The sequence below is a fragment of the Halichondria panicea genome, chromosome 13, assembly GCF_963675165.1.
Source record: "Halichondria panicea chromosome 13, odHalPani1.1, whole genome shotgun sequence".
Classification (NCBI taxonomy): Eukaryota; Metazoa; Porifera; class Demospongiae; order Suberitida; family Halichondriidae; genus Halichondria; species Halichondria panicea.
In genome coordinates, this window is record NC_087389.1 from 2854568 (window position 1) to 2875204 (window position 20637).

The 20637-nt window shown below is 42.6% G+C and overlaps 2 protein-coding genes across 12 annotated transcripts; one reads left to right on the forward strand and one right to left on the reverse strand.

Moving 5' to 3' along the window:
* The first annotated feature begins 12 nt into the window (after window positions 1-12).
* LOC135346586 (galactosylgalactosylxylosylprotein 3-beta-glucuronosyltransferase 3-like) lies at window positions 13-11703 on the forward strand. 11 transcript variants are annotated; one of them, XM_064544268.1, is made up of 11 exons: window positions 13-859; window positions 912-980; window positions 1037-1082; window positions 3670-3797; window positions 3906-4108; window positions 4263-4408; window positions 4590-4714; window positions 4765-4945; window positions 7315-7378; window positions 9774-9842; window positions 10493-10624. In XM_064544268.1, the coding sequence occupies exons 6-10, from the start codon at window positions 4367-4369 to the stop codon at window positions 9833-9835; spliced, it is 474 nt and encodes a 157-aa protein (XP_064400338.1). In that variant the 5' UTR covers window positions 13-859; window positions 912-980; window positions 1037-1082; window positions 3670-3797; window positions 3906-4108; window positions 4263-4366; the 3' UTR covers window positions 9836-9842; window positions 10493-10624. The 11 variants fall into 11 exon arrangements, with proteins under 11 accessions (XP_064400338.1, XP_064400335.1, XP_064400334.1 ...); XM_064544265.1 differs by having other exon boundaries at window positions 3906-4408; XM_064544264.1 differs by lacking the exon at window positions 3670-3797 and having other exon boundaries at window positions 3906-4408.
* A 1209-nt stretch (window positions 11704-12912) lies between these two features.
* LOC135346524 (uncharacterized) lies at window positions 12913-18797 on the reverse strand. The gene is made up of 2 exons (XM_064544169.1): window positions 18373-18797; window positions 12913-18315 (listed from the first exon to the last, which is right to left on the reverse strand). The coding sequence occupies exon 2, from the start codon at window positions 17651-17653 to the stop codon at window positions 13046-13048; it is 4608 nt and encodes a 1535-aa protein (XP_064400239.1). The 5' UTR covers window positions 17654-18315; window positions 18373-18797; the 3' UTR covers window positions 12913-13045.
* Window positions 18798-20637: the final 1840 nt, after the last annotated feature.

Consider the following 20637-nt stretch of genomic DNA (forward strand, 5'->3'; position numbering starts at 1 on the left):
GGATCGAGGCTAACGGTCTTTTCCTATTCCACCATAGATATATACAAGGGTGAAGATAAAAGCATTGAAAGAGCTACATATGATCCCTGATGCTCAATGGATTGCGTTGAATGTGACACCTTTGCCACACTTAAAACGAACAGGCGATATGACAACACTGCACTATGTCTATGACTATCTACGTAGATCTACATCACATCTGTGATGCGGTGGCCATGGATAGTTCTCCTGCTCTCAAGTAATGTCTTAACTGCAATTGTCATTCTCAGTATGAAATCATCTGTGTTCAGTGAGTGGTCAGAGTTTACATACTGCACTGTAATTGATGTAATTACAGCGCCATGTCAGTATCAACATAATTGTTTATGTCCTAAAAGAAGCGCCAACCGTTTATTTTTTCCTGGCGCTTATTTGGGGCGAGCGTAGCGAGCCGGCCCTAACTTAGTGACGACGGTAGGAAATTTCTCTGTATGTATGTATGTATGTATGTATGTAGTGGTACGGCCTGATAGGTGGTTTTTACACACGCGGTTTTTACACACGCGGTCCTTACCAATTTCGTGTATTCCTCGTGTATTTTGCACAACTGGAGGCACAAGAAAAAGTTGCATAAAATGAATACTGACAACGAACGCAAACAAGAAAGACTTCGAATAAGGAGGGATCGAAACAGACAAGCAAGACAGCTGAAGAGAAAGAAGTCAGGCTAGCCAAACGCAGAGAAAAAGCACAGGGCACTCAAGATTCAAGGATGCCAATAGAGCATCCCAGCAACTGAGACGGGACACAGAGACTCCTGAGGCCAGGCAGGCACGCCTACAGCAAATGGCTGCTTCCACCCAAACCAGCAGAGCTTCAGGTAAGTACAGACGGCGTACAGGTGATATAAGCCAGTGTAATTTTCATTACAGATACTCCTGAGGCCAGACAGGCACGCCTACAGCAAATGGCTGCTTCAACTCAAACCAGCAGAGCCTCGGGTAAGTGCCACTGACAAGTGGCGTTCATGATAATAAGCCAGTGTTTTTTTCTACAGAGACTCCTGAGGCCAGACAGGCATGCTTGGAACAAGACAAGCATAGGTATTCACAACACACAGATATGAACTGCCTGTACTGCTAACACGCTCGCCCCATGACACCTTGTGTCACCCTAGTATATATATAAAAAGACTTGTTTGAGACATCAAGACAATCATCCTGCATCTTTGACCCTTTACACTTCTAAACAGTTGTCTAACCCATAGCTACAGTCAATGAACGTTGTTCACGAGTCACTCAGCTCTCAACGGTGCAGCTAGCAAGTGAAACTGAGCTAGACCACGCCCATTTTCTCTACAACTTTTTTATACTAGCTGTAGAATTTAGGCGCCAGCTGGGCTGATCACAATTTTTTTCAGTAAAAGATGCACCACTCAGAAGTGGAATTAATTTTTCTGGCGCAGTAATTACAGTGGAACCTCCATAAAACGGACACCATTAGGAAACAGCCTTTTGGCCGTTATAGAGAGGTGGTCTTCCTTGGGAGGTTCCGATTGCCAGCTATGTGTGGTCTATGAGGTCATTTCTTGCTGCAAATGAATCCTGGAGCTTTGCTAACTGCTCATACAAGTTTTGAAAAGGCTGTAGAGACAAGCTACAGCTAGGTTTTCACGATGTGCAAAATAATTTCTGCTAATTCTGGGTGTGGCTGTTCGTTCTGGGAGGTTATTTTCCATTGCTAAAGCTGGTTGGGGACTAGAAAGCTGCTCGTTATACGGATTAGAGAGGTGGTCGCTCCTGAGAGGTTGCTTTACATTGAAGTCATTGTAGTTTCAATCCGGACCTGAGCTCTTGGCCATTATATAGCGTGTGGTTGCTCTTCGGAGGTGGTCGTTAATGGACGTTCCACTGTACATCAATTATAGGTATAATTAATAGTATGGCTAAGAGTTCAATATGGGATTAGTAGCACGAGTAACAAGCAATACGCCTCGTGCAATTAGTATCCTTTCCAGTACTTGTTATATGAGTGCTATTAATTAATCCCTTATTGCATGAGTGAGTAGCCATACTTTGTGATGCAGTGATGCAGTTTTAAGGACATTGTTTTTTACCTCCAGTTTCAGTAAAAAAAAGTTGCCGCGGCCGTTATTTGAACGTGCGGTCGTCAAGGCAGTAATTGCACGTCGTTGCAATTACTTACCGTTCACCAAAAAGTGACGAGCCACGCCCCTCTACCCCGAAACCGGTGTCAGAAGATCCAGTGACTCCCCATAACAATGACTGCATGGGTAGATCCTAGGACTCGTGTAGTGACTCCCCTATCAATGAGTGCTAGGATTCAGTGATCTTGCAGCTAGCTATACAATCTACCATTTATATCTCCAATTGAATTATTTTTTGCTGGCGCTTAGGTTATAAATGCGGCCTGAAATCAAGGCTATAATTATGTATAATTATCCATTGGAGCCTCATGGAACGCTTCTATATTATAATGCAAAGCGCCACTCCAAGTACCAAACTATTAATCTAATATTTTGTGTGCCACTAATTTTAGCGCTGTAATTACTTTTAATAATTATACGTGTTATACCTCGGTATGCGCTTGCGCAAGCAAGGTATACGAGGTATACGGTAGTGTTTGTGTTTGTGTGTGTGTGTGTGTGTGTGCTCGCGCGCGCGCGAGTATGTCTGTCTGTCTGTCCTAGACTGCTACAGCTGCTCAATTATCAATGTAGTACGAGCTTCTATAGCCACGCGTTTTCTTGGATTTCAATCTGTGGAGATTTGGAAAATAATGCTTCATTCTCGAGTTATGCCTAGTTCTTTCTAGACACATTCTTAACTCCTACTAGTGTAATTATGCCTCGAGGCATGGCCACACAAGGGATACGGTAAACTTGACTGTGTGTGTATCTGTTCCAGCTGTAACTGCTCAACAGTTGCAATGCGACGAAAACTAACAGCTTCTATAGGCTTCTAGCCACGTTCTCTTGGATTTTGTGTCGTGGATTAGCAAACTAAAGCTTCTTTCTCGAGTTATGTCTAGTTTGACTCACATTGAAGGCTGTTGCTGTCTCTTCAGAATCTTTCGTAGCATCATTTGTTCGCACAAACTTTCTATTTAACTTATGAGTTAGCCTTGCACTAAAGCGCTAGCTTTTTATTAGCTACAAGAGTCAGAAAAGAGCTCCTAAAGCAGCTAGCTATTTAATTATAATACACTTTCTTTGTCAAATGTAAAATTCGAAAAAGCTTATTCTCCCTACTATAATTCTTTTTGAGCGAAAGCATAACATGGCGTGAGGCACATTAGCTCAGCGCAGCTTGCAACACTCGTTATAACATATACTGGTATATTTTCTATTCGTTTAAGATCCTGGAATTGTGATTGCTCTTCGAACACCCCCTAATTACAGCTTTCGCAGTGAAATATAAAAATTAATGTTGCTCAGCTGGCACACCATTCTCTTAAGGTGTGCACCTAATGTGCAAGATTATAACCTTCCAAAACATTCGCAATACAGAGCATGCATGTGGTTTGTACCGTATTTTACCACTGAGTCCTTTGAAGTTTTGTTGCAGATTTTAATTAATCCAAATTACCTTAAGGTCATATTTTCGCGAGTACTATAATTTCTGCTATTTCTGCGAATGAGAGTAAAATTGCAAAAATTTGTACTTGCAGATAATTGTAAACGCAATGAATAACTCACAACTTGAGCAGGATTTAGCAGAATTTAATACCAGCAAAATGAGCTAAACAGTGAAAACCCAAACAAATCTACCTGTGGAAATAAATTATGTCACCTTAAGGTACATGGTTGTAAAAAGAACAGGGTGACTTGCATGCATCAGTATAAATGACAACTATCAAGTATCCAGGCATTCCTTTGTTTCATACATACATGTAACACTTCACAGATTCAAGTAGTCCTCAAAGAAGTAGCTCAGCCTCTGACAACATGCTAACAAGACAGTTACTTCACCACCCCTCGGCAGAAAAGATGTCTCATACTATTGAGAAATTTTCTGAACCTATTCTACGGCCCTTATCAACAATCAGGACAACGAAATCGCAAATCATATTTGCAATCACTCCCACTTATGTTCGTGACACACAGAAGGTTGATCTCACCTCACTATGCCAAACAATAATGCATGTACAGAATTTGTTGTGGTTAGTCGTGGAGGATTCTGATATGAAGACCGCCCTAGTTTCTGATGTCCTTGATAGATGCAAAGTAGAAAGTGTCCAACTGAATGTATACACCCCACCAGGAAAGAAAAGTATTTCGAGTGGCGTTGATCAGAGAAACTTGGGATTAGGCTGGATTAGGAGGTACTGTTCTAATCAAACAAATTGCACAGGATCTGTGTACTTCATGGATGATGATAACAAGTATGACCTGAGACTATTTGAAGAGGTAAATTATATACTGCGTTGCGTCTAGTTATAAGTAGATTACACACGCGTGCTTGGTATAGTCAGTTACATAATTATGAGTGTTATAATTAGCCTGCTTGGTCGGCCTGCCGTCCTTTTGCTACATTGACTATAATTATGCGGCTGCAGTATATGGATAAAATGCTCGGCCTCTCCTACAGATCAAGAAGACTCAGCAAGTATCAGTGTTCCTTGTTGGATTCTGTGGGGGAATGAGGGCTGAAGGACCCATCTGTAATCGAAATGGTCGTGCAAAGTTATGGAATGCTAAATGGCAGCCAAAGAGGTATAATCGCATAAGTTATAATTATTGTCTTTTATTGCATTTCTTACCAGGTCATTACCCATTGATATGGCTGGGTTTGCTGTCCGTGTGGAGCTTATTGTTGCCAAGCCGAATGCATTGATAGGAGTTGATAAATTTGGAAAGCAGTCAAAGCTTGGCTACCTAGAGTCAGACTTTCTTGGGAATTTTGTGAATAGGGACATGGTGGAATGCCGGGGGAACAACAGAGAGGTGTGTACCATGATACAGTGCAAAATATTGCCTTAGTCGGTCGATTTTTCACTAACCCGGATAATGCTAGCTAGGTGAGAGTACACAATATTTTTGCACCACGCCTCGTGCTAATATTAAGATGGCATTGGTCTGGGGCCACTTTCTAGTATCTGGGCTATTGCTGTTCAGAACCCACTCGAGTCTCCATGCTAGAGCTATCTCAGATTTCCAGTCATGATCGAAGCTCCGTAAGTTTTCCAGCACTTCAAACTCAGTAGGTGTATGGACGTGGCCCCGGACTAACGTCATTATTAACACAATACACGATGGCCAGAGCAGCTACAATGCCTAGTTTGACAACTTCAAGTTAGCATTAAAACAATTGCACCAAACTAAAACATTTTACGAAACAGAACCAGCCACATAGAAAGCAGTCGTAAAAATGCGGAATATTCCCTTGCTAAAATCTTGGGTAGGCTTGGCCATTTTGAGCATGCTAGCGTACAAATTGAGTATAATAGGCACGTTTTTCAAATTTGGGTGAGAATTATGCTGGCATAATGGGCACCTTTATCATAATTATGAGAATAGGCAGGCTTTGGAACACAGCTTTGTACCTAGTAGTATTGTATAGGTGAATATAAGCGTATAGATCTGCTATTGACCCCATGAGCACAATAATCCAATTTCTATGGTATACAGACTACTCACAAATGTGTGGCCTCTCTGTAACGGCTAGGAGGCTGTTCCCCAATGGTGTCCGTTACAGACTAAGGCAATATTTGTCCGTTATATGGAGGTTCCACTGCTAATTTGAAATGAGAAGTTAGCCGTATCGAGAATGCGCCTATAAAGCAGTCATTTTCGAGCCCCACCCAGTAACCGGATGTCTCTGTGATGAGGGCTGACTCGTAAGCTAGCTAGAAAATGAGCAAGCAGGCAACCCTAACTGGATCTATATCATACTATTATGTTACAGTTCATTTTACAGTTCATTTTAATTATAAAAACATTCATATTGACCAGGAACTGGACCTCATCTATGTCTCACATTCTCTCAGCATGCCCAGAGAGTCCTTCCAGATGGACATCACCAGCTATATAGCTACCATGCACTATACAAGCTAGCTAGCTCATAGATCAACAAAATTAGCTATCCTTCGCATAATTGGAAAAGCGCTTCAATTCGAGTACAAAAAACCTGCATTTGAGCATGCGCTTAAGATACGCTTATAGTGAGTAATCGCTAATAATTCAGTTTCTACGGTAGTTTTACAGTGGATGGTCTTTGAGAGGTTCGATTGCAACCACATGTATGCTCTATGAGCCAATTCCTGCTTCAATTAAATCTTGGAGTTTCGCTAACTTCTCTAGCTAACACAAGCTTTGAAAAGGCTATAGGGACAAGCTACAGCTAGGTTTTCACTCTTTCTGCTAATTCTGGGTGTGACTGTCCGTTCCCAGAAGGTTATTTTCCACTGCTAAAGCTGATTGGGGAAGAAAAAAAGCAGCTCGTTATACGGAGAGAGAGGTGGCCGTTCTTGAGAGGTTGTTTTACATTCAATCCGGACCTGAGTTCTTGTCGTTATAGAGCGAGTGGTTGCTCTTCGGAGGTGGTCGTTAATGGAGGTTCCACTGTATCTCCTTGACGAGCATGATTCTAGGATATAGTGTTACACAGTCATGCATGCGGCCATTATATAGTTAGTGATAACTATGTTACTTGTGTGACGTCAATGATAGTTGTGGTCTATGTTGTACTCTTAGTTTACACGGAAGAATAATGCGGGGAATATGGAAGGAATCTTCAAGATCTTCATTATCGCTATAATCTTCACTTGTAAACTCTCAGTTAGCATCATTATTTTGATTCAGAACATTCCACGAACGTTGATTGGCTGTTCCATTATAATTGCAGCTTTGATTCCAACCGTATAACCAGCATTAAAAAGGATGTTATGTTATACATGATACTGTACTGATAATACATGCTCAAACAAAATCCATTAACTTGCAGGACCATATAAAGGACTCCACTTAGCTGTGGCTGAGATATAGATCTACTGAGCATGTTCTAAACGGCCAAGCCTGAGCAAAGAACCCAGTAAAGATTATAGCCTAGGCATTGCCCAGGCAGCAACCCCGGCATATGATTTGGCTCTAAATAATTGGCTCTAAATAAGAGCATTGGCATGGCAAAAGCCCCGCGTGGGTGTTTGCTAGGCCACTGTTGAGGTTGCTTCCACTGAATCAAATACAGCTCCGTAATGCACAGTCATAATAATTATCATCATCTAATAACTAGCTTACTAACATCAGTTTCTATAATTATTATAACACAATGTCATAGTTGTTTGAGCATCATTATTTTATAATTGTACCTGCAGGTGCTGGTGTGGCATGTGAGGACTCAAAAGCCAAGAATTAGATATCTACCAAATCTAAAAAGAGGTATTCAGTTTGTAGTTTGATTTTTTGTTAATCACTGTGTTTAAAAACAAATACCTGCAGCAGGTTAGAAAGGAATTATCCCATCATCAAATTAATACTCGGCAACGTACGTTGCATCACATGCAGTCATGCAGTCATTTATAATTAGAGTGTCATAAAAAAATAATTATGATTTTCCAGTGGCGCACAAATAGAGTAAGAAAAACTAGTTTGGCGCTTTATATTAGAGTGGCGTGCTTAGCAATACAATAATGTAGAGTACTAGTACAGGTACTTGTTTCCACGAGGCTATCATGATAGGCCTCTGCCAAATATTCCAGATAAGTTTTTGAATGGCAACCTTTTTTATAATAATATTTTGCAAGTATCAGCGAACTTTGATCACTTCGCAACAATAAACCTAAACTGGTACTGGTATGACACACGATCCTTGCCACACAATAGATCGCAAAGAATCAAATTTTCTGCTGATTGGCTCCTCGCAAAAGTTTTTCACCAGCAAACTATTCTAGTAATACGTATGGTAATAGGTACGTGTAGTGACCGTATTGTGAAAAGAGTTGTACATTGGTTAGTGATTATGCCAAGACATTGCATCAGCCTAGTATTATTTTATTTTCAAATCCTATTATTCCCACTCCAAAGCACAACATAGACCACATCCCATGTTGTTGCACAAGTAACATCAAACTTTAAATAATCGCCACATGACTCTATCTAGCCTATTATAGAATGATGCCATGCTAAGGAGATAAATTATCCGCCAAATTGTATGAGAACTACCCATTGTTACTGACTTGACAGACTCATATTTCTAATACCTGCCTCGTAATTGTATAACGGTGTCTGTGTCAGTATAATTACTATTATGCTCAAAATTAATCTACCAACCCTACAAGTCAGCACACACTTCACATGACCAAAATCTACTTTTTATTTGTTAGTCCAATCAATAATTTTCGGGGGGCAAAACATTCGTGATTGAGCAATATATTTTATTCACCTCGTGGTTGTGAAAACCACAAATATTTTGTCCCACGAAAATTACCAGCTATACGGTAATATTTAATGTGAAAATTAACAGGTTGGTGCTACAGGTGTGTTATTTTGTAAGAATAGCTTAATCCCATTTTTTGGTGCTACAGGTGTGTTATTTTGCTGCTGAAATTATCCATTTCTGTGCTATAGTTCGCTGCTGTGTATTTTGTAAGAAGTAGCTTAATCCCATCTTTTGGTGCTACAGGTGTGTTATTTTGCTGTTGAAATTAAGAAGTAGCTTAATTTCATTTTTGTGCTATAGTTCGTTCGCTGCTGTGTATGTAGACACTAGTTAATTTGAACAAGATGGACTCGAGGTTAACGTGGTGCAGAGGCGCAAATAGATGTCATTAATTATGTATGTCAACATGCATGTCAACATAATAATATGCAACATGAATATACACGTTACACAAGTCAATAGTGGCATGTGCATGTATACTTACACATTATGTACACATCACAATATGCATGTATCCGGATATTGAGAGTAATTACACTGTAATTTTGTAGGCGGAAAGGGTGGAGTCTAGATTATTGTGGTCATTGGGTCAAAGTGCAAGTGCTCATTATATAGAATAGGACTAGCACAATAAAATTTATAACTGATAACATTGCAGCTACAATGTAACTAGCTATAGATAATTATGGTAAATAACTGTTAAGTTAAAGATTGTTGGTGCGAGTAATCTTGTCAGCCATTTATATCATAGCTAGCTAGCTAGCTCAGAGTCTGATACACTGTCGGTACTTCTTCTTCTTTATCTTTCTCACCTCCAGATTTGGAGAGTAGCCCATGAGGGCAGATTATATTTAGAAGCCCACTCCACGTGTACCGACACGTGGAGTGGGCTTATACTTTTACCGCGCATGCACAATCAAGATGTCACACCGTAAAAATAATTATAAGGCGTCTTTTCCAGCTCAAATTGGAGTCTTGTGGAGGAGTCATCCATAATTAATGTTGTGTGTGCCAACCAGTCTACCTATTACATGGACATGCATACTGATGCATATTGGGTTAAGTGTATAATTATGCTGAGGTCATAATTATTGACATCCCATGCAGCATAATACTGTAAATGTGTATACGCATGCTGACATGATATGTATACGCATGTTGACATGCATATTGTAATGTGCACATGAATGCACGCGTGTACATTGTCATAGTCATTTTGACACAGATAACACCCCATATATACACTCCTAATTGTACCCATAACGGACTCTCCCTACAGAGCATTATTATTTGGCTTGTACTGGACTAGTCGTACATGAACACAGCTGCATGAAGACGTTATCTAAAAATCTTTGATATGCCTATAAATAGCAATTTGAACTTCCCACTATGCAGAGGACAACCTCCAAAAAGAGGACAAAAGCTCTGCTCCCAACGAGGGGGAGGGAAGGGCCTGAGAACCAAGTAGGTACATACAATTTACTTTGTGTGGCCTAGTATGTTGGTTTGTTTGTCTGTTTGTTTCACTTTGTGCATTCTGATTTAAATGCCATAGCGCTGCGTTTACATAGCGCGGTAGCCTCAGTTATTAGTCGCATATTTTGATGTGTGGTCCCTCTCTGAGGTGTGCCTTCATGAATCTAATTATAGATGGGGGGTGGATCTGCACCATCTGCTTTTCAAATTAGGTAATAATTAATATGACAGTGCCAACCAGACAACATCTATATAGATCTTATTGGATTTCACCAACTACTGTCATAGGTAAGGAAGATCTATTATATTATTATAATTATAGCCTAACTCTAAAACTTGTGCTATTGGGGTCTAGACCCACATTAATATAGACTTGACGGGCATGGCTCTTCCTTAAAAAAAAAGGAGTATGGACAGGTTGCATGCAAGCTTGCATGTATCAGGTAGCTCAGTTTTGGACAAGTCCATTAAGTAACTGTCCCATTTCCAATGCAGTTGGCATTGTCACATTTAATTTCTAGTTTTAACTTCAGTATGTCAATGTGTGTAGTTTATTTTGACTGTCCCAAACTACTGTAACTCTTTCGGCCTAGTGACTAGAGAGCCATTCACTGACTGAATTGTCTACTTCTTTTCAGCTGTACGTAAACTTTCAGCCGCTGGTGATGAAGTGCTTGAAGATTCTCAGCTGCAAGCAGTTTCTCCGTGATCTCCACTACTCAAGACTATGGTTTACATCGAGTGACTGGAAATCACTTGTATACATACCTGTAAGTAATTCCAATTTTGAAATGCTAATTAATCTGGTCCAACCCCTTCGTTTCAGTGGCTACCTTACAAGTGGCAGTACCAAGTGTTCCATGTGATCTACCGCTGGATAATTGCCTGCTACTTTATTGAATGGCTAGTTGCGTCTGGAATCCAATTTTCTGAGTCTGGTCCTCGTTGGTTGATTTACTTGACTAATTGGGGAATTGTTGGGTTTGTTTTCTATCTCCTTGTGGCTGCTCTTTCAGTCACCACAAAGTTTATTACTGTTCATGTCTGCAATCGGAAGTCTCAAGATGGGGATCGTACTTTTGACTATAAGTTCAATAAACCGGAAGGCTGTTGCGGCTTTGGTAGTAACCAGCTCTCTTGGTATCAAATGTTTCACTGGGCCACCTTTTCCATATTTTCTGAGATTGCCTTGGGGATTGTGATTCTGTTCTGGGTTGTGCTCTATACCGGTGGTTCTATAGATGGTGTCAGTGCCAACACCCATCTTGTGAATGGCCTTGTAACAATCTTGGATGTGTTCATGTTTGGCGTACCTGTAGGACTACTTCATGTGATCTACCCGCTTTTCTTTTGCACTGCCTATGCCAGCTTCACTGGAATCTATTGGGCTGCCAATGGGACTAATCCAGGAGATGAAGAGCGCTACATATACCCCGTGCTTGACTATGAAACGCAGCCAACTTTTTCAGCCATTGTTGTAATCTTGGCGACTGTAGTCCTCATACCAGTTGTACACTTGGCCTTGTTTGCCTTGCATTTGTCACGTTTTTGGCTTGTGTACGCCTTGTATGGTAGTAACGTATCATGTTGGGAAAAACAAGCAGAGGAAGCAGAAGAAAATGAGATGAAGTCTCAGGAATAGTCCGTATATATAAACTCGTTTTGCATGTAGATACAGTGGTAGTGTGACACTGTCACCCAGAATGACATAACCAATATTTTTTACTATGTGCTAGCGCCAAGAGTAGATGGCGATTCTATTTTGTAGCCTGACACTCATCTCCAGGCCAATTTTCTTTAATGTGTAATCTGGAAAAATTGACCTGGGACAACCACTGCAAAGATCAAAGCATTCCAGTCATATGTACAATGTCAATATTATGTCAGTGTTGCACTCTCCTACACTATGACAGTTTATAAGAACACATAACTATAGCAACCATAACCCTAACCCTATAACCCTACATAATTATATTAATTGCGGTGCATTAGTATCATTAGGTACGGTATAGCCGATAATTTTCGTTGTCCAAATTTGTGTGTAAATTAACAAAATACTTCGTATTCTAAAGATTCGTACAGCTCAGAATGGTGACGTAGAACCATTTTTGAATGATGCTTCTCTACAATACAAAAAGACGAAAATGTGCACTATACAAAAATAACCTGCTATACAGTATCAAGAGTTCATGAACTCTTGACAGTATCTAGTATTATACACTGCATGCAAGTATATAGCCAAACAGCAAATTGATTATTGTAGTTATTGCATGGGCCTGTGCAATATGGCACTGGATCAATGGCATTATGTCACTCTAGTGATGAGTAAAAGAGGGTACCAGGTAAGGTAAGAGGTATTATAGTGAGACGGAAAAAAGGATTTTCAGCAGCTATTTCGGGAGTTTTACGCGCTTGTGTTGACAGAGGTACCACTTAAGTACAGTGGGTGTGGAAAGAATTAAATTTGAACTGGTATCTATTACCACTCGCGTTTTAAATCAACATGGTCCTGCCGCACCCTCTATCATAGTTAGGGTATTGCGTTACACTCACATGAAAGGTATGAAGTATGAATACTTGTACAGCTCAGAATGGTGACGTAGAACCATTTTTGAATGATGCTTCTATGGCAACATTTTTAGCAGCATTCTTTACTACTATGAAGATATGTGATTGACTTGTATCTATATATTGTCGGCGAGTGTCCAATCTTTATTTCATTTTGAGAAGAATTGGCCTGCATGGGATGGATCGACCGAAGTGCAGAGAGATGGTTCTCAGCATTCTGGGAGCCATGCCATCTGATCGATTCTTTACATCAAATGCCCTAGTAAGCTTTCGGATTCTTTTTTGGCAAACACTCCGCTCCCTTGTACGTACCCTTTACTAATTGTGGCTACCTCAAGCAAGCTATTTAATGCTGTTATCTCCAAGTATGAAGCATTTCTTTTGAATTACATGACAAATTAACAAGTGTCCTTGTCCCAATTTGCCTGTGAGTGTTGTGTTCTGCCAACACTAAATAATAAGGAGTAATCCTATTTGCTCACGTATTGTAAACTCAGTCAGAATTAGATATTCACGTAAATCAATGATTAGTACAACTGATTAAATAAGGTAAATACTACCTATCTATAAAGTCAATGTTCTCTATCTCCTCCCAAGACTTTAACCAGGGGGACTTAAAGGCTTTAGTATAGCCATGTACGAGGTTTCTTCACTCTCGTGGATCGTCTTAAAGGGGCGGGGATTGGAATGGGGCTGAGTGGTGGAGGGGGTTCAGCTGCAGGTGGTGGGGTGGGATCTGCAGGTGGGTTGGGATCCGCTGGTGTGACATGGTCCTCTGCTGTCCCAGGCGGAGTCTCGTCTGATGATGGAGAAGGGGGTTGAGTGGGTGGTGTGGTAGTGCTGAAGGGTACATGGGTGAGGTCATCTAGGATGGAGCGTTGAATTGCTGGCTGATGAACCGGTGTTATTTTCCGCACGAACTTTCTGTTCCTGAGAGTTTGTCGGCCTGATCCATCGATGCGAATTAGGTATTGGTGGAATTGGCGCACTTCTATGACAATGCCAGTACGATCCCATTTGGTTGGATGGTGGCCTGTTTGGTTTTGGATCCTGACGGTGTCTCCTACACGTAATGGGGTCAGGGGTTTGGTATGCTCGCTCCATTTTTCCTGTTGTATCAGATGCCGCTTTCTAAGGGCCTCTTCCCTAAGATTGAGAGTATCCCTCCAAGTGGATTGTGGGCGATATTTTCCGGGTAAGATTGGGATGAGATCCTTCGTTGGCCTACCAAAGATGCACATGGCTGGGGAGAGCTTTGTGGCGGGGTCGGGTGTGTTCCTGTATTGAAGTATGGCCTGCTGGAATGCATCAATAGTGATCGCACCATCTTTTCCAACATTACCAGTGATTAGCCTCTTGATGGTTTTGACTCCTACTTCAGCTCTACAGTTACTGTGTGGGTATGCGACGGAGCTCAGGCGGTGGTGGACTCCCCAGGTGTGCAGGAGTTGCCTGGTGGTGTGGGCAATGAATTCCGGTCCGCCATCAGATGAGAGTTCGTCCGGTATGCCATATGTGGCGAACGTGTGTCGTAGGACGTTGATGAGTCCTGTGGCTCCATCCTTGGCCCTTTCCACAATGGGCCAGTTGGAGTATCGATCGATAATTACAATGTAATTGCAGCCTTGGTAATGGAAGTAGTCTGCACATATGCATTGGAAGGGGTAGACTGAAAGCATTGGTGATGTTGGTGGTAATGCCGCTTGTGATGGGGCCATCCTATTGCATTGTGAGCAATTGGCTCTGGTGGCTTGAATGTCGCTTGTGATTCCAGGCCAGAAGATTGAGGCTTCTGCCTTCGATGTCATGGCTGATGTCCCCTGATGGGCTGCATGTAAGGCAGACAGACACACTGGTCTGAGTGAAGGTGGGATGACAATTCTATCCTTGTAGATGACGACACCGTCTGTACTGTAGAGGTGTTTTCTGAATTGATGGTATTCTCTGATTTCAGCTGGTAGTTGGTGTCTTTGTTCAGGGATGCCATCTTCTATGATAGAGAGGAGGAGCAGCATGTGTTCATCTGAAGATGTAGCGATTTGGACTTCTTCCCAGTTGACTGTGTGTGTCGAGTGTAGGGAGGATATGAAGGATTCTTGAAGTTCGTTTTCCACCTCTATAGAGTGCAGCTGGTCCTCTGTGCATATGCCAGCCATTAGTTGTGTTGGGATGTGCAGGGTAGGGGCAGTGGTGCCATCTTGTATGCCGTGAATGTCATCGTGAAGGACCATTTTGGGTGGATTTTGGTCTCCTGTGGGGTGTCTTGAGAGTGTATCTGGGGCCCTGTTTTTGACGCCAGGGATGTGAGCCATTTTGAACCGATATCGCAGGGTCTTTTCTTTAAGATTTCTCAATCTGGTGTTACTGATTTGGTCTAGGGACCTGTCTCCGAATATCTTCAATAGTGGTCTGTGGTCTACGGCAATGGTTAGGTTGTTGCAGCCCAGGACGAAGTGTCGTGATTTGTCAAGGGCATCTGCGACTGCCAGTGCTTCACCTTCAATTGGGGCATATCTGGATTCGGCTGCGTGCGTGAATCTGCTGCCCACTAGGGTTATCTTCCAACCGGTTGTGCAGCAGAAGAGGTCGTTTGAGGGGCAGGAACAGTGTTTTTGGAACAACCAGTAGCCAATGCCATTTTTTGACCAATCGGTAGCAAGACATGTTGGTTTAGTTTTGTCAAATATGGTCACCCCGTTGTGGATCTCTGTGATGATTGTCTGCTTTGACTGTTCGAACGCCTGTTGGAGTGTATCGTCCCACTGGAATTTGTTGTTGGCTTTGAGTAGGTCTCTGAAGGGGAGCATCACATCAGTCATGCTGAATGCATACGATACCTGATTCACTAACCCGAACCAAGATCTTACGTCCGTTAGGTTTTGTGGGATGGGAAACTCTGAGATGGCTCTGACGTACTTTTTGCATGGCTTCACCGTGTCATTCGTTATCTCAAATCCTGCGAATTCTACTTCGTCTTGGGCGAATCGGAATTTGTCTGGGTTGAGGGTGATACCATGTTTGCCACAGACGTCCAGCCAATTGCATGCTTGGAAAAAGCTTTCTTCGATATTGTCTGCCCATAAGAGGGTATCGTCCACACACTTCGTTTTATTGGGGACAAGTGAGGTGATTTCATCGTATCTCCTGGTGTAACCGTCGCCGGAAGCGATGTATCCTTGTGGTGCTGTACGGTACCTGTAACGACCCCATGGGGTGATAAACGTGGTGTAGTGTTTGTCTTCAGGGTGAAGAGGTACACTGTGGTAGCCGTTCCATGCGTCAAAGACGGTTTTTTTCTTCCCTTGGGGAACTGACCGTGCTTGATGGAATGGCGACTGGGTATGATGTGTTTCCCTGGTGGCGTGGAGGTTGAGGGCTTGGAAGTCAATGGTCCTTCGAGGTTTGCCAGTTTTCTTGGCACAGATGACCATACGATGGCACCATGTTACCGGGTCTCCAATTGGTACGGGTTCGAGGACTCCCAATCTCACGTCTCTGTCTAGGCCAGCTTTAACTTCATCCTGCCAGTGGAGGGGTACTGGTATTGGTGAATGATGGGCAGATGGGGTGGCATGTGGGTCGATCATTAGCCTCATTGGCGGGCCTTCCATGAGGGGAAGTGTTTGATGTTCGCAGACATTGAAGGTGCTGGACTTGTAGCGATCGAGGAGGTATTTTTCGAGTTTATCCCGATTGGGGATAGGGGGTGGTTGGGTCCGTTTGGGGCATTGGCAGTCTTGTGGTTGAGGCGTGATAGTGGCACACATTGGGGTGTCTTCCTCGACGCTGTCAATGGCTGGGAATTTGTTGGAGATTATCCCTAGGTCTGTGCAAGCTTCCCTGCTGAGGAATAGCTTGTCTGTGTTGCTGGTCACATACACCATCTGCCTGGTTGAGGTTTTTTCTCCTTTGTCATTGGTCCCTGATAGTCTGAGTATGGTGGCACCGAGGATGCGTATATCATGGTTGTCTGCTGCATGCATCTTGAGAGCGACGGGAATGAGATCCTTTGTGGATAGTCCCAGTTTCTTCACAATTTTGAGTCCTGCCAAGCAGCTTTGGCAGCCCGTGTCGGCCAGGGCGCTGACAAACGATTGCTGTCTTGGATTTTTGAGGGTGAACCCAAAGTGGTTGTAGTCCTCTCTTTCAACGCTCATCTGTAGCCTAACAAATGGTTGTGGCTTGGATTGTCTCCGTAACCACCCCTTGGTGAACTGATCGAAGATGTGGTGGTCCAGGGGTGTAGAGTTAGAGTTGTCCGTTGAGGACAGCCCACATAGTGTATCGAAAATTGCATCTCCGTGTTCGGTCGTCTTTGTGCCGTTCTTGACTCTACACACCTTTTCGAAGTGGTGATCTTTGTCACAGTGGTTGCACTTGGTGCCATAGGCTGGGCATTCGGTTCGCCTGATCCTTGTTGGGGGGTTTCTCCCGTGCCCCTTGGTCCCACAGTATGTGCAGGTATCCTGGTGTTTTGGCAGTGGTTCCTTCATTGGTGGTCTTTTCTGCTTTCTGTATGAACTGCCCGCCACTGCATCAGTGGCTTGTGGTAGTAGCAGGCGGGATGCCGATCGTTTGCCTGCTTCCTTTGCCTCGATGAATTTGAGGATCTGCTCTTGGTTGCTGTCTCCCAACAAGTCCATTTGGATATCCGTGTCTTCTAGGCCTCTGCAGAGCACGTCTCTGAGTACAGCTTCTGTATAGTCTACGTCAGCGTCACATCCAGTACATTTGTGTGTGAACTTACAAATACTGGCTTGTCCTCTCAATCTGGCCCCGTAGGCCCGTATGGGTTCGTCTCGATCTTGCCTCATGTTATGGAGGGTCACCCTCGCTATCATAGTGTTCTCCTCTCTTACTGCTAGCTTCTTCATGGCTGTGAATACTTCATCTTCTGTCATTCTGGTGAGGGAGCCTCCTGCATTTCTGGTGAGGTCCTTGCGGAGCTGGTCATCACAGCACTCCAGTAGTTGGATGACCTTGTCAGTGCCTTCCAACCTAGTCGCTCGTGCATAGTCATTCCATCTCGACTTGAAGTAGTGCCAGTCCTCGGTCGTGCCAGCTGATGAAATACATGGCCTTTTCACCTGTTCGACTCTTGCTGCCTGTGTTGGTCTATCAGGTGCCCGGTGGCTGGTTGAGTGGGTTGTGATGAGTGCAGCTGCAATTATTGGTTCCACATCAGGGGTCTCATACTCACAGCCTTCTATTGGGCATTTAACCAGGGGCATTGTTGGACCACGTGGTGGTGCTCTCTATTTGGGTATAATTCTTCTTGGCCTTTTGTAACAGCTTCTTGCTTCAGGGATAGTAGGAAGATCGTTCCTCTTGATTTAGTGAGTTGTACTAATCATAAATAATAAGGAGTAATCCTATTTGCTCACGTATTGTAAACTCAGTCAGAATTAGATATTCACGTAAATCAATGATTAGTACAACTGATTAAATAAGGTAAATACTACCTATCTATAAAGTCAATGTTCTCTAAACACCTTCAACTCTAATGACTGCAATCCAGCAAGTTTCCCGTTAAGAGTTCCTGACAAAGCCAGCAGCAGCGATTGTACTGATGAATCCAATCAATCACAGAGCTTTCTGGAGTGCAAAGTCACCCATGCAGTAACGTTCATACTGCGTCAACGGACATGCAGTGGTTGTCGGGTTTCTGCAAATTCTCTCTGGACTTTGTATTCCAGCAGGTCTGGGGTGTGTGGATATCTACGTGCAATGATAGTGCGTGAGGGTTAAATACTCTCACATCAATGAAAGTTCTTTCAAAAGGGCACTATGCAGACAAATGAGTTGCCATGCAGTAACGTTCATACTGCGTCAGCGGACATGCAGTGGTTGTCGGTTTCTGCAAATTCTCTCTGGACTTTGTATTCCAGCAGGTCTGGGGTGTGTGGATATCTACGTGCAATGATAGTGCGTGAGGGTTAAATACTCTCACATCAATACAGTAGACTCCCGCTATTCCGGCTCCCTGAAGTACGGCCACCTCGATATACCGGCCATTTGGCTTGGCACGGAATGCTAGCTATATGTTTACTGCACAAAACTCACCCTGAAGTACGGCCACTCGCTATTCCGGTTACCGGCCAGTGCTGGCTGTCCCAAACAAGGTTTTCAATGTAATTTTATACGTGTATTACGGCGGGATATGACGTTTTGGGTGTGGTTTAGCAAATAAAATTGAATTACACTTAAATAGAGAACAAAATGATTCATTATCCTCGAGACAAAAACCGCAAAAGTAGTCATTAGATTCGAGGTAAGGTCTTTTTTTAAGCCGCGGCTATTTCCTGAGCTACAGCCACCTCGCTATTCCGGCCAAGCTGCATGGTCCCAAGGGTGACCGGATTAACGAGAGTCTACTGTATATGAAGGTTCTTTCAAAAGGGCACTATGCAGACAAATGACTTGGATCTTTTCCTACGATTTGTTACTGGAAGCTGCATGCATTGCAAAGGAAATTAAGATAGTATTCAACGGTGTGTCAGGCTTAGCAGCTGATTGCTCACTTCTGTTTTTTCACTTTTGAAGTTGATAACGTCTTATCAAACTTCACTGACTTCAAAAAGGACTTTGTAAGGATCTTAGCCCGCACAAACAAAGTGGAGGGTGAATCAGCGTTTATTGAAGCTGAATAATTCTTTTATTGTTGCATTGTTGTGGTGCCATAATTATGAGCTATTAATATGACCTATATATATATGAATTTGTAATGAGAGTAAGTAGTCCATAAGCTCAATGTATGTCACGTCCAGGGGTGTAGCCAGGAATTGAGAGAGGGGAGTGCTTGATGAATGCATGGATGTAACGAATTACCAGTGCCAAATTTGTTGTTCTTACATGTCCTGAGATTGATTCTAACGCAATTTGGCTATAGAAATGACAAAATTTGCATTAGCTAGATAATAATAATGGAGTCAACCATGCAATGTGTCGAGGGTGGACCTGGTGATGAGCAAATTCGTCATAATTATAGCTTCTGAGAAGTTATGCTGATGGTCTATGGAGAGATGCACCATGCAGAGCAAGTTCTATAATGCTCATGCCATCATACGTCAATTGATGTCAATTAGGCTGCAGGTAAGCCAAAAAATTACATGCAAGTTTTGCAGCATTATGCTACATAGACATTTAAGTATTACATGAGTATCCAGTAATAAAAATGACAATGATAGGTTCTTCAGATTTCCAACAACTACATCCAAGACTCGTACTCCCGGCCTAGAGGTGTGACCATAAAGGAACGGCAGCTCGCATGGTTACATGCTATACGCCGTGAGGACCTTTACACAAGCTAACATTGGGAATTCTCGTGTCTGTGGTTGTCATTTCGTTCAAGGTCATCCTGCTAAGAAACGAACATTGACTGGATACCAACACTTAACCTTGGCTATACAGTCTTCGACTCATCCTCTACTGTCTGGGAGGCCTTCTTGTAAAATTCCATAGTACATGTATAGCACTGTGGTGGACTCTTTAATACAAAACTCAGGAGCCTATAGGCGACATTTAGAGCATGGGCAAACCAAAGGAAAGGAACATAAGTTATATCTGTTTTTCTAGAAAATCTGGCGCTAAAAAGTCCATATATACATGTACTGGCAAGGATCATGAGCACTAGCTCTATTGTATAAATACCAAAGTTCCCCAAACCCTAACCCTAACATCCATTTCAAGATCAATCACCTAGCCTCGATTCCAGGCCGCGAGAGAAAAGCGGCCTGGTGTTGGTTACCACACTACCTTGTATGCGTATGCGCGAAATAATTGACAACAATTTCATCATACAAATTGTAAAAAAACGGACAAAGTTACAAAAGGGAAGAATACGTATGACAATGTGCCCACAATGGCAGCTTTCAGAGACTCCTATACTAATCAAAGTAGAATAATTATGCTGCAGCAGTGTTGCTTCTTCTAGCTCTGTTTATCAAAGAGACAGTTCAAGAAAGCCTCCCAGACAGCTAGAGCTGCCAGCTAGGAAGAGTGGTGGACTCTTTAATACATCAGTAGATCTTGAGTGAATAACTTCCTGAGTGTCGAGTTAAAGCTTATTAAAAGCTTTCAGGAGTAATCCTTAGCTTCTTTATCTTCAGCAATGACTTCTTTGTCGAACATAAAGGTAAGATTTAGTAGCAGAAGACTTGCCTGGTCCATATTACCACAGCCTCATCAGGGGACCCACAGGAACACATCATGCCTT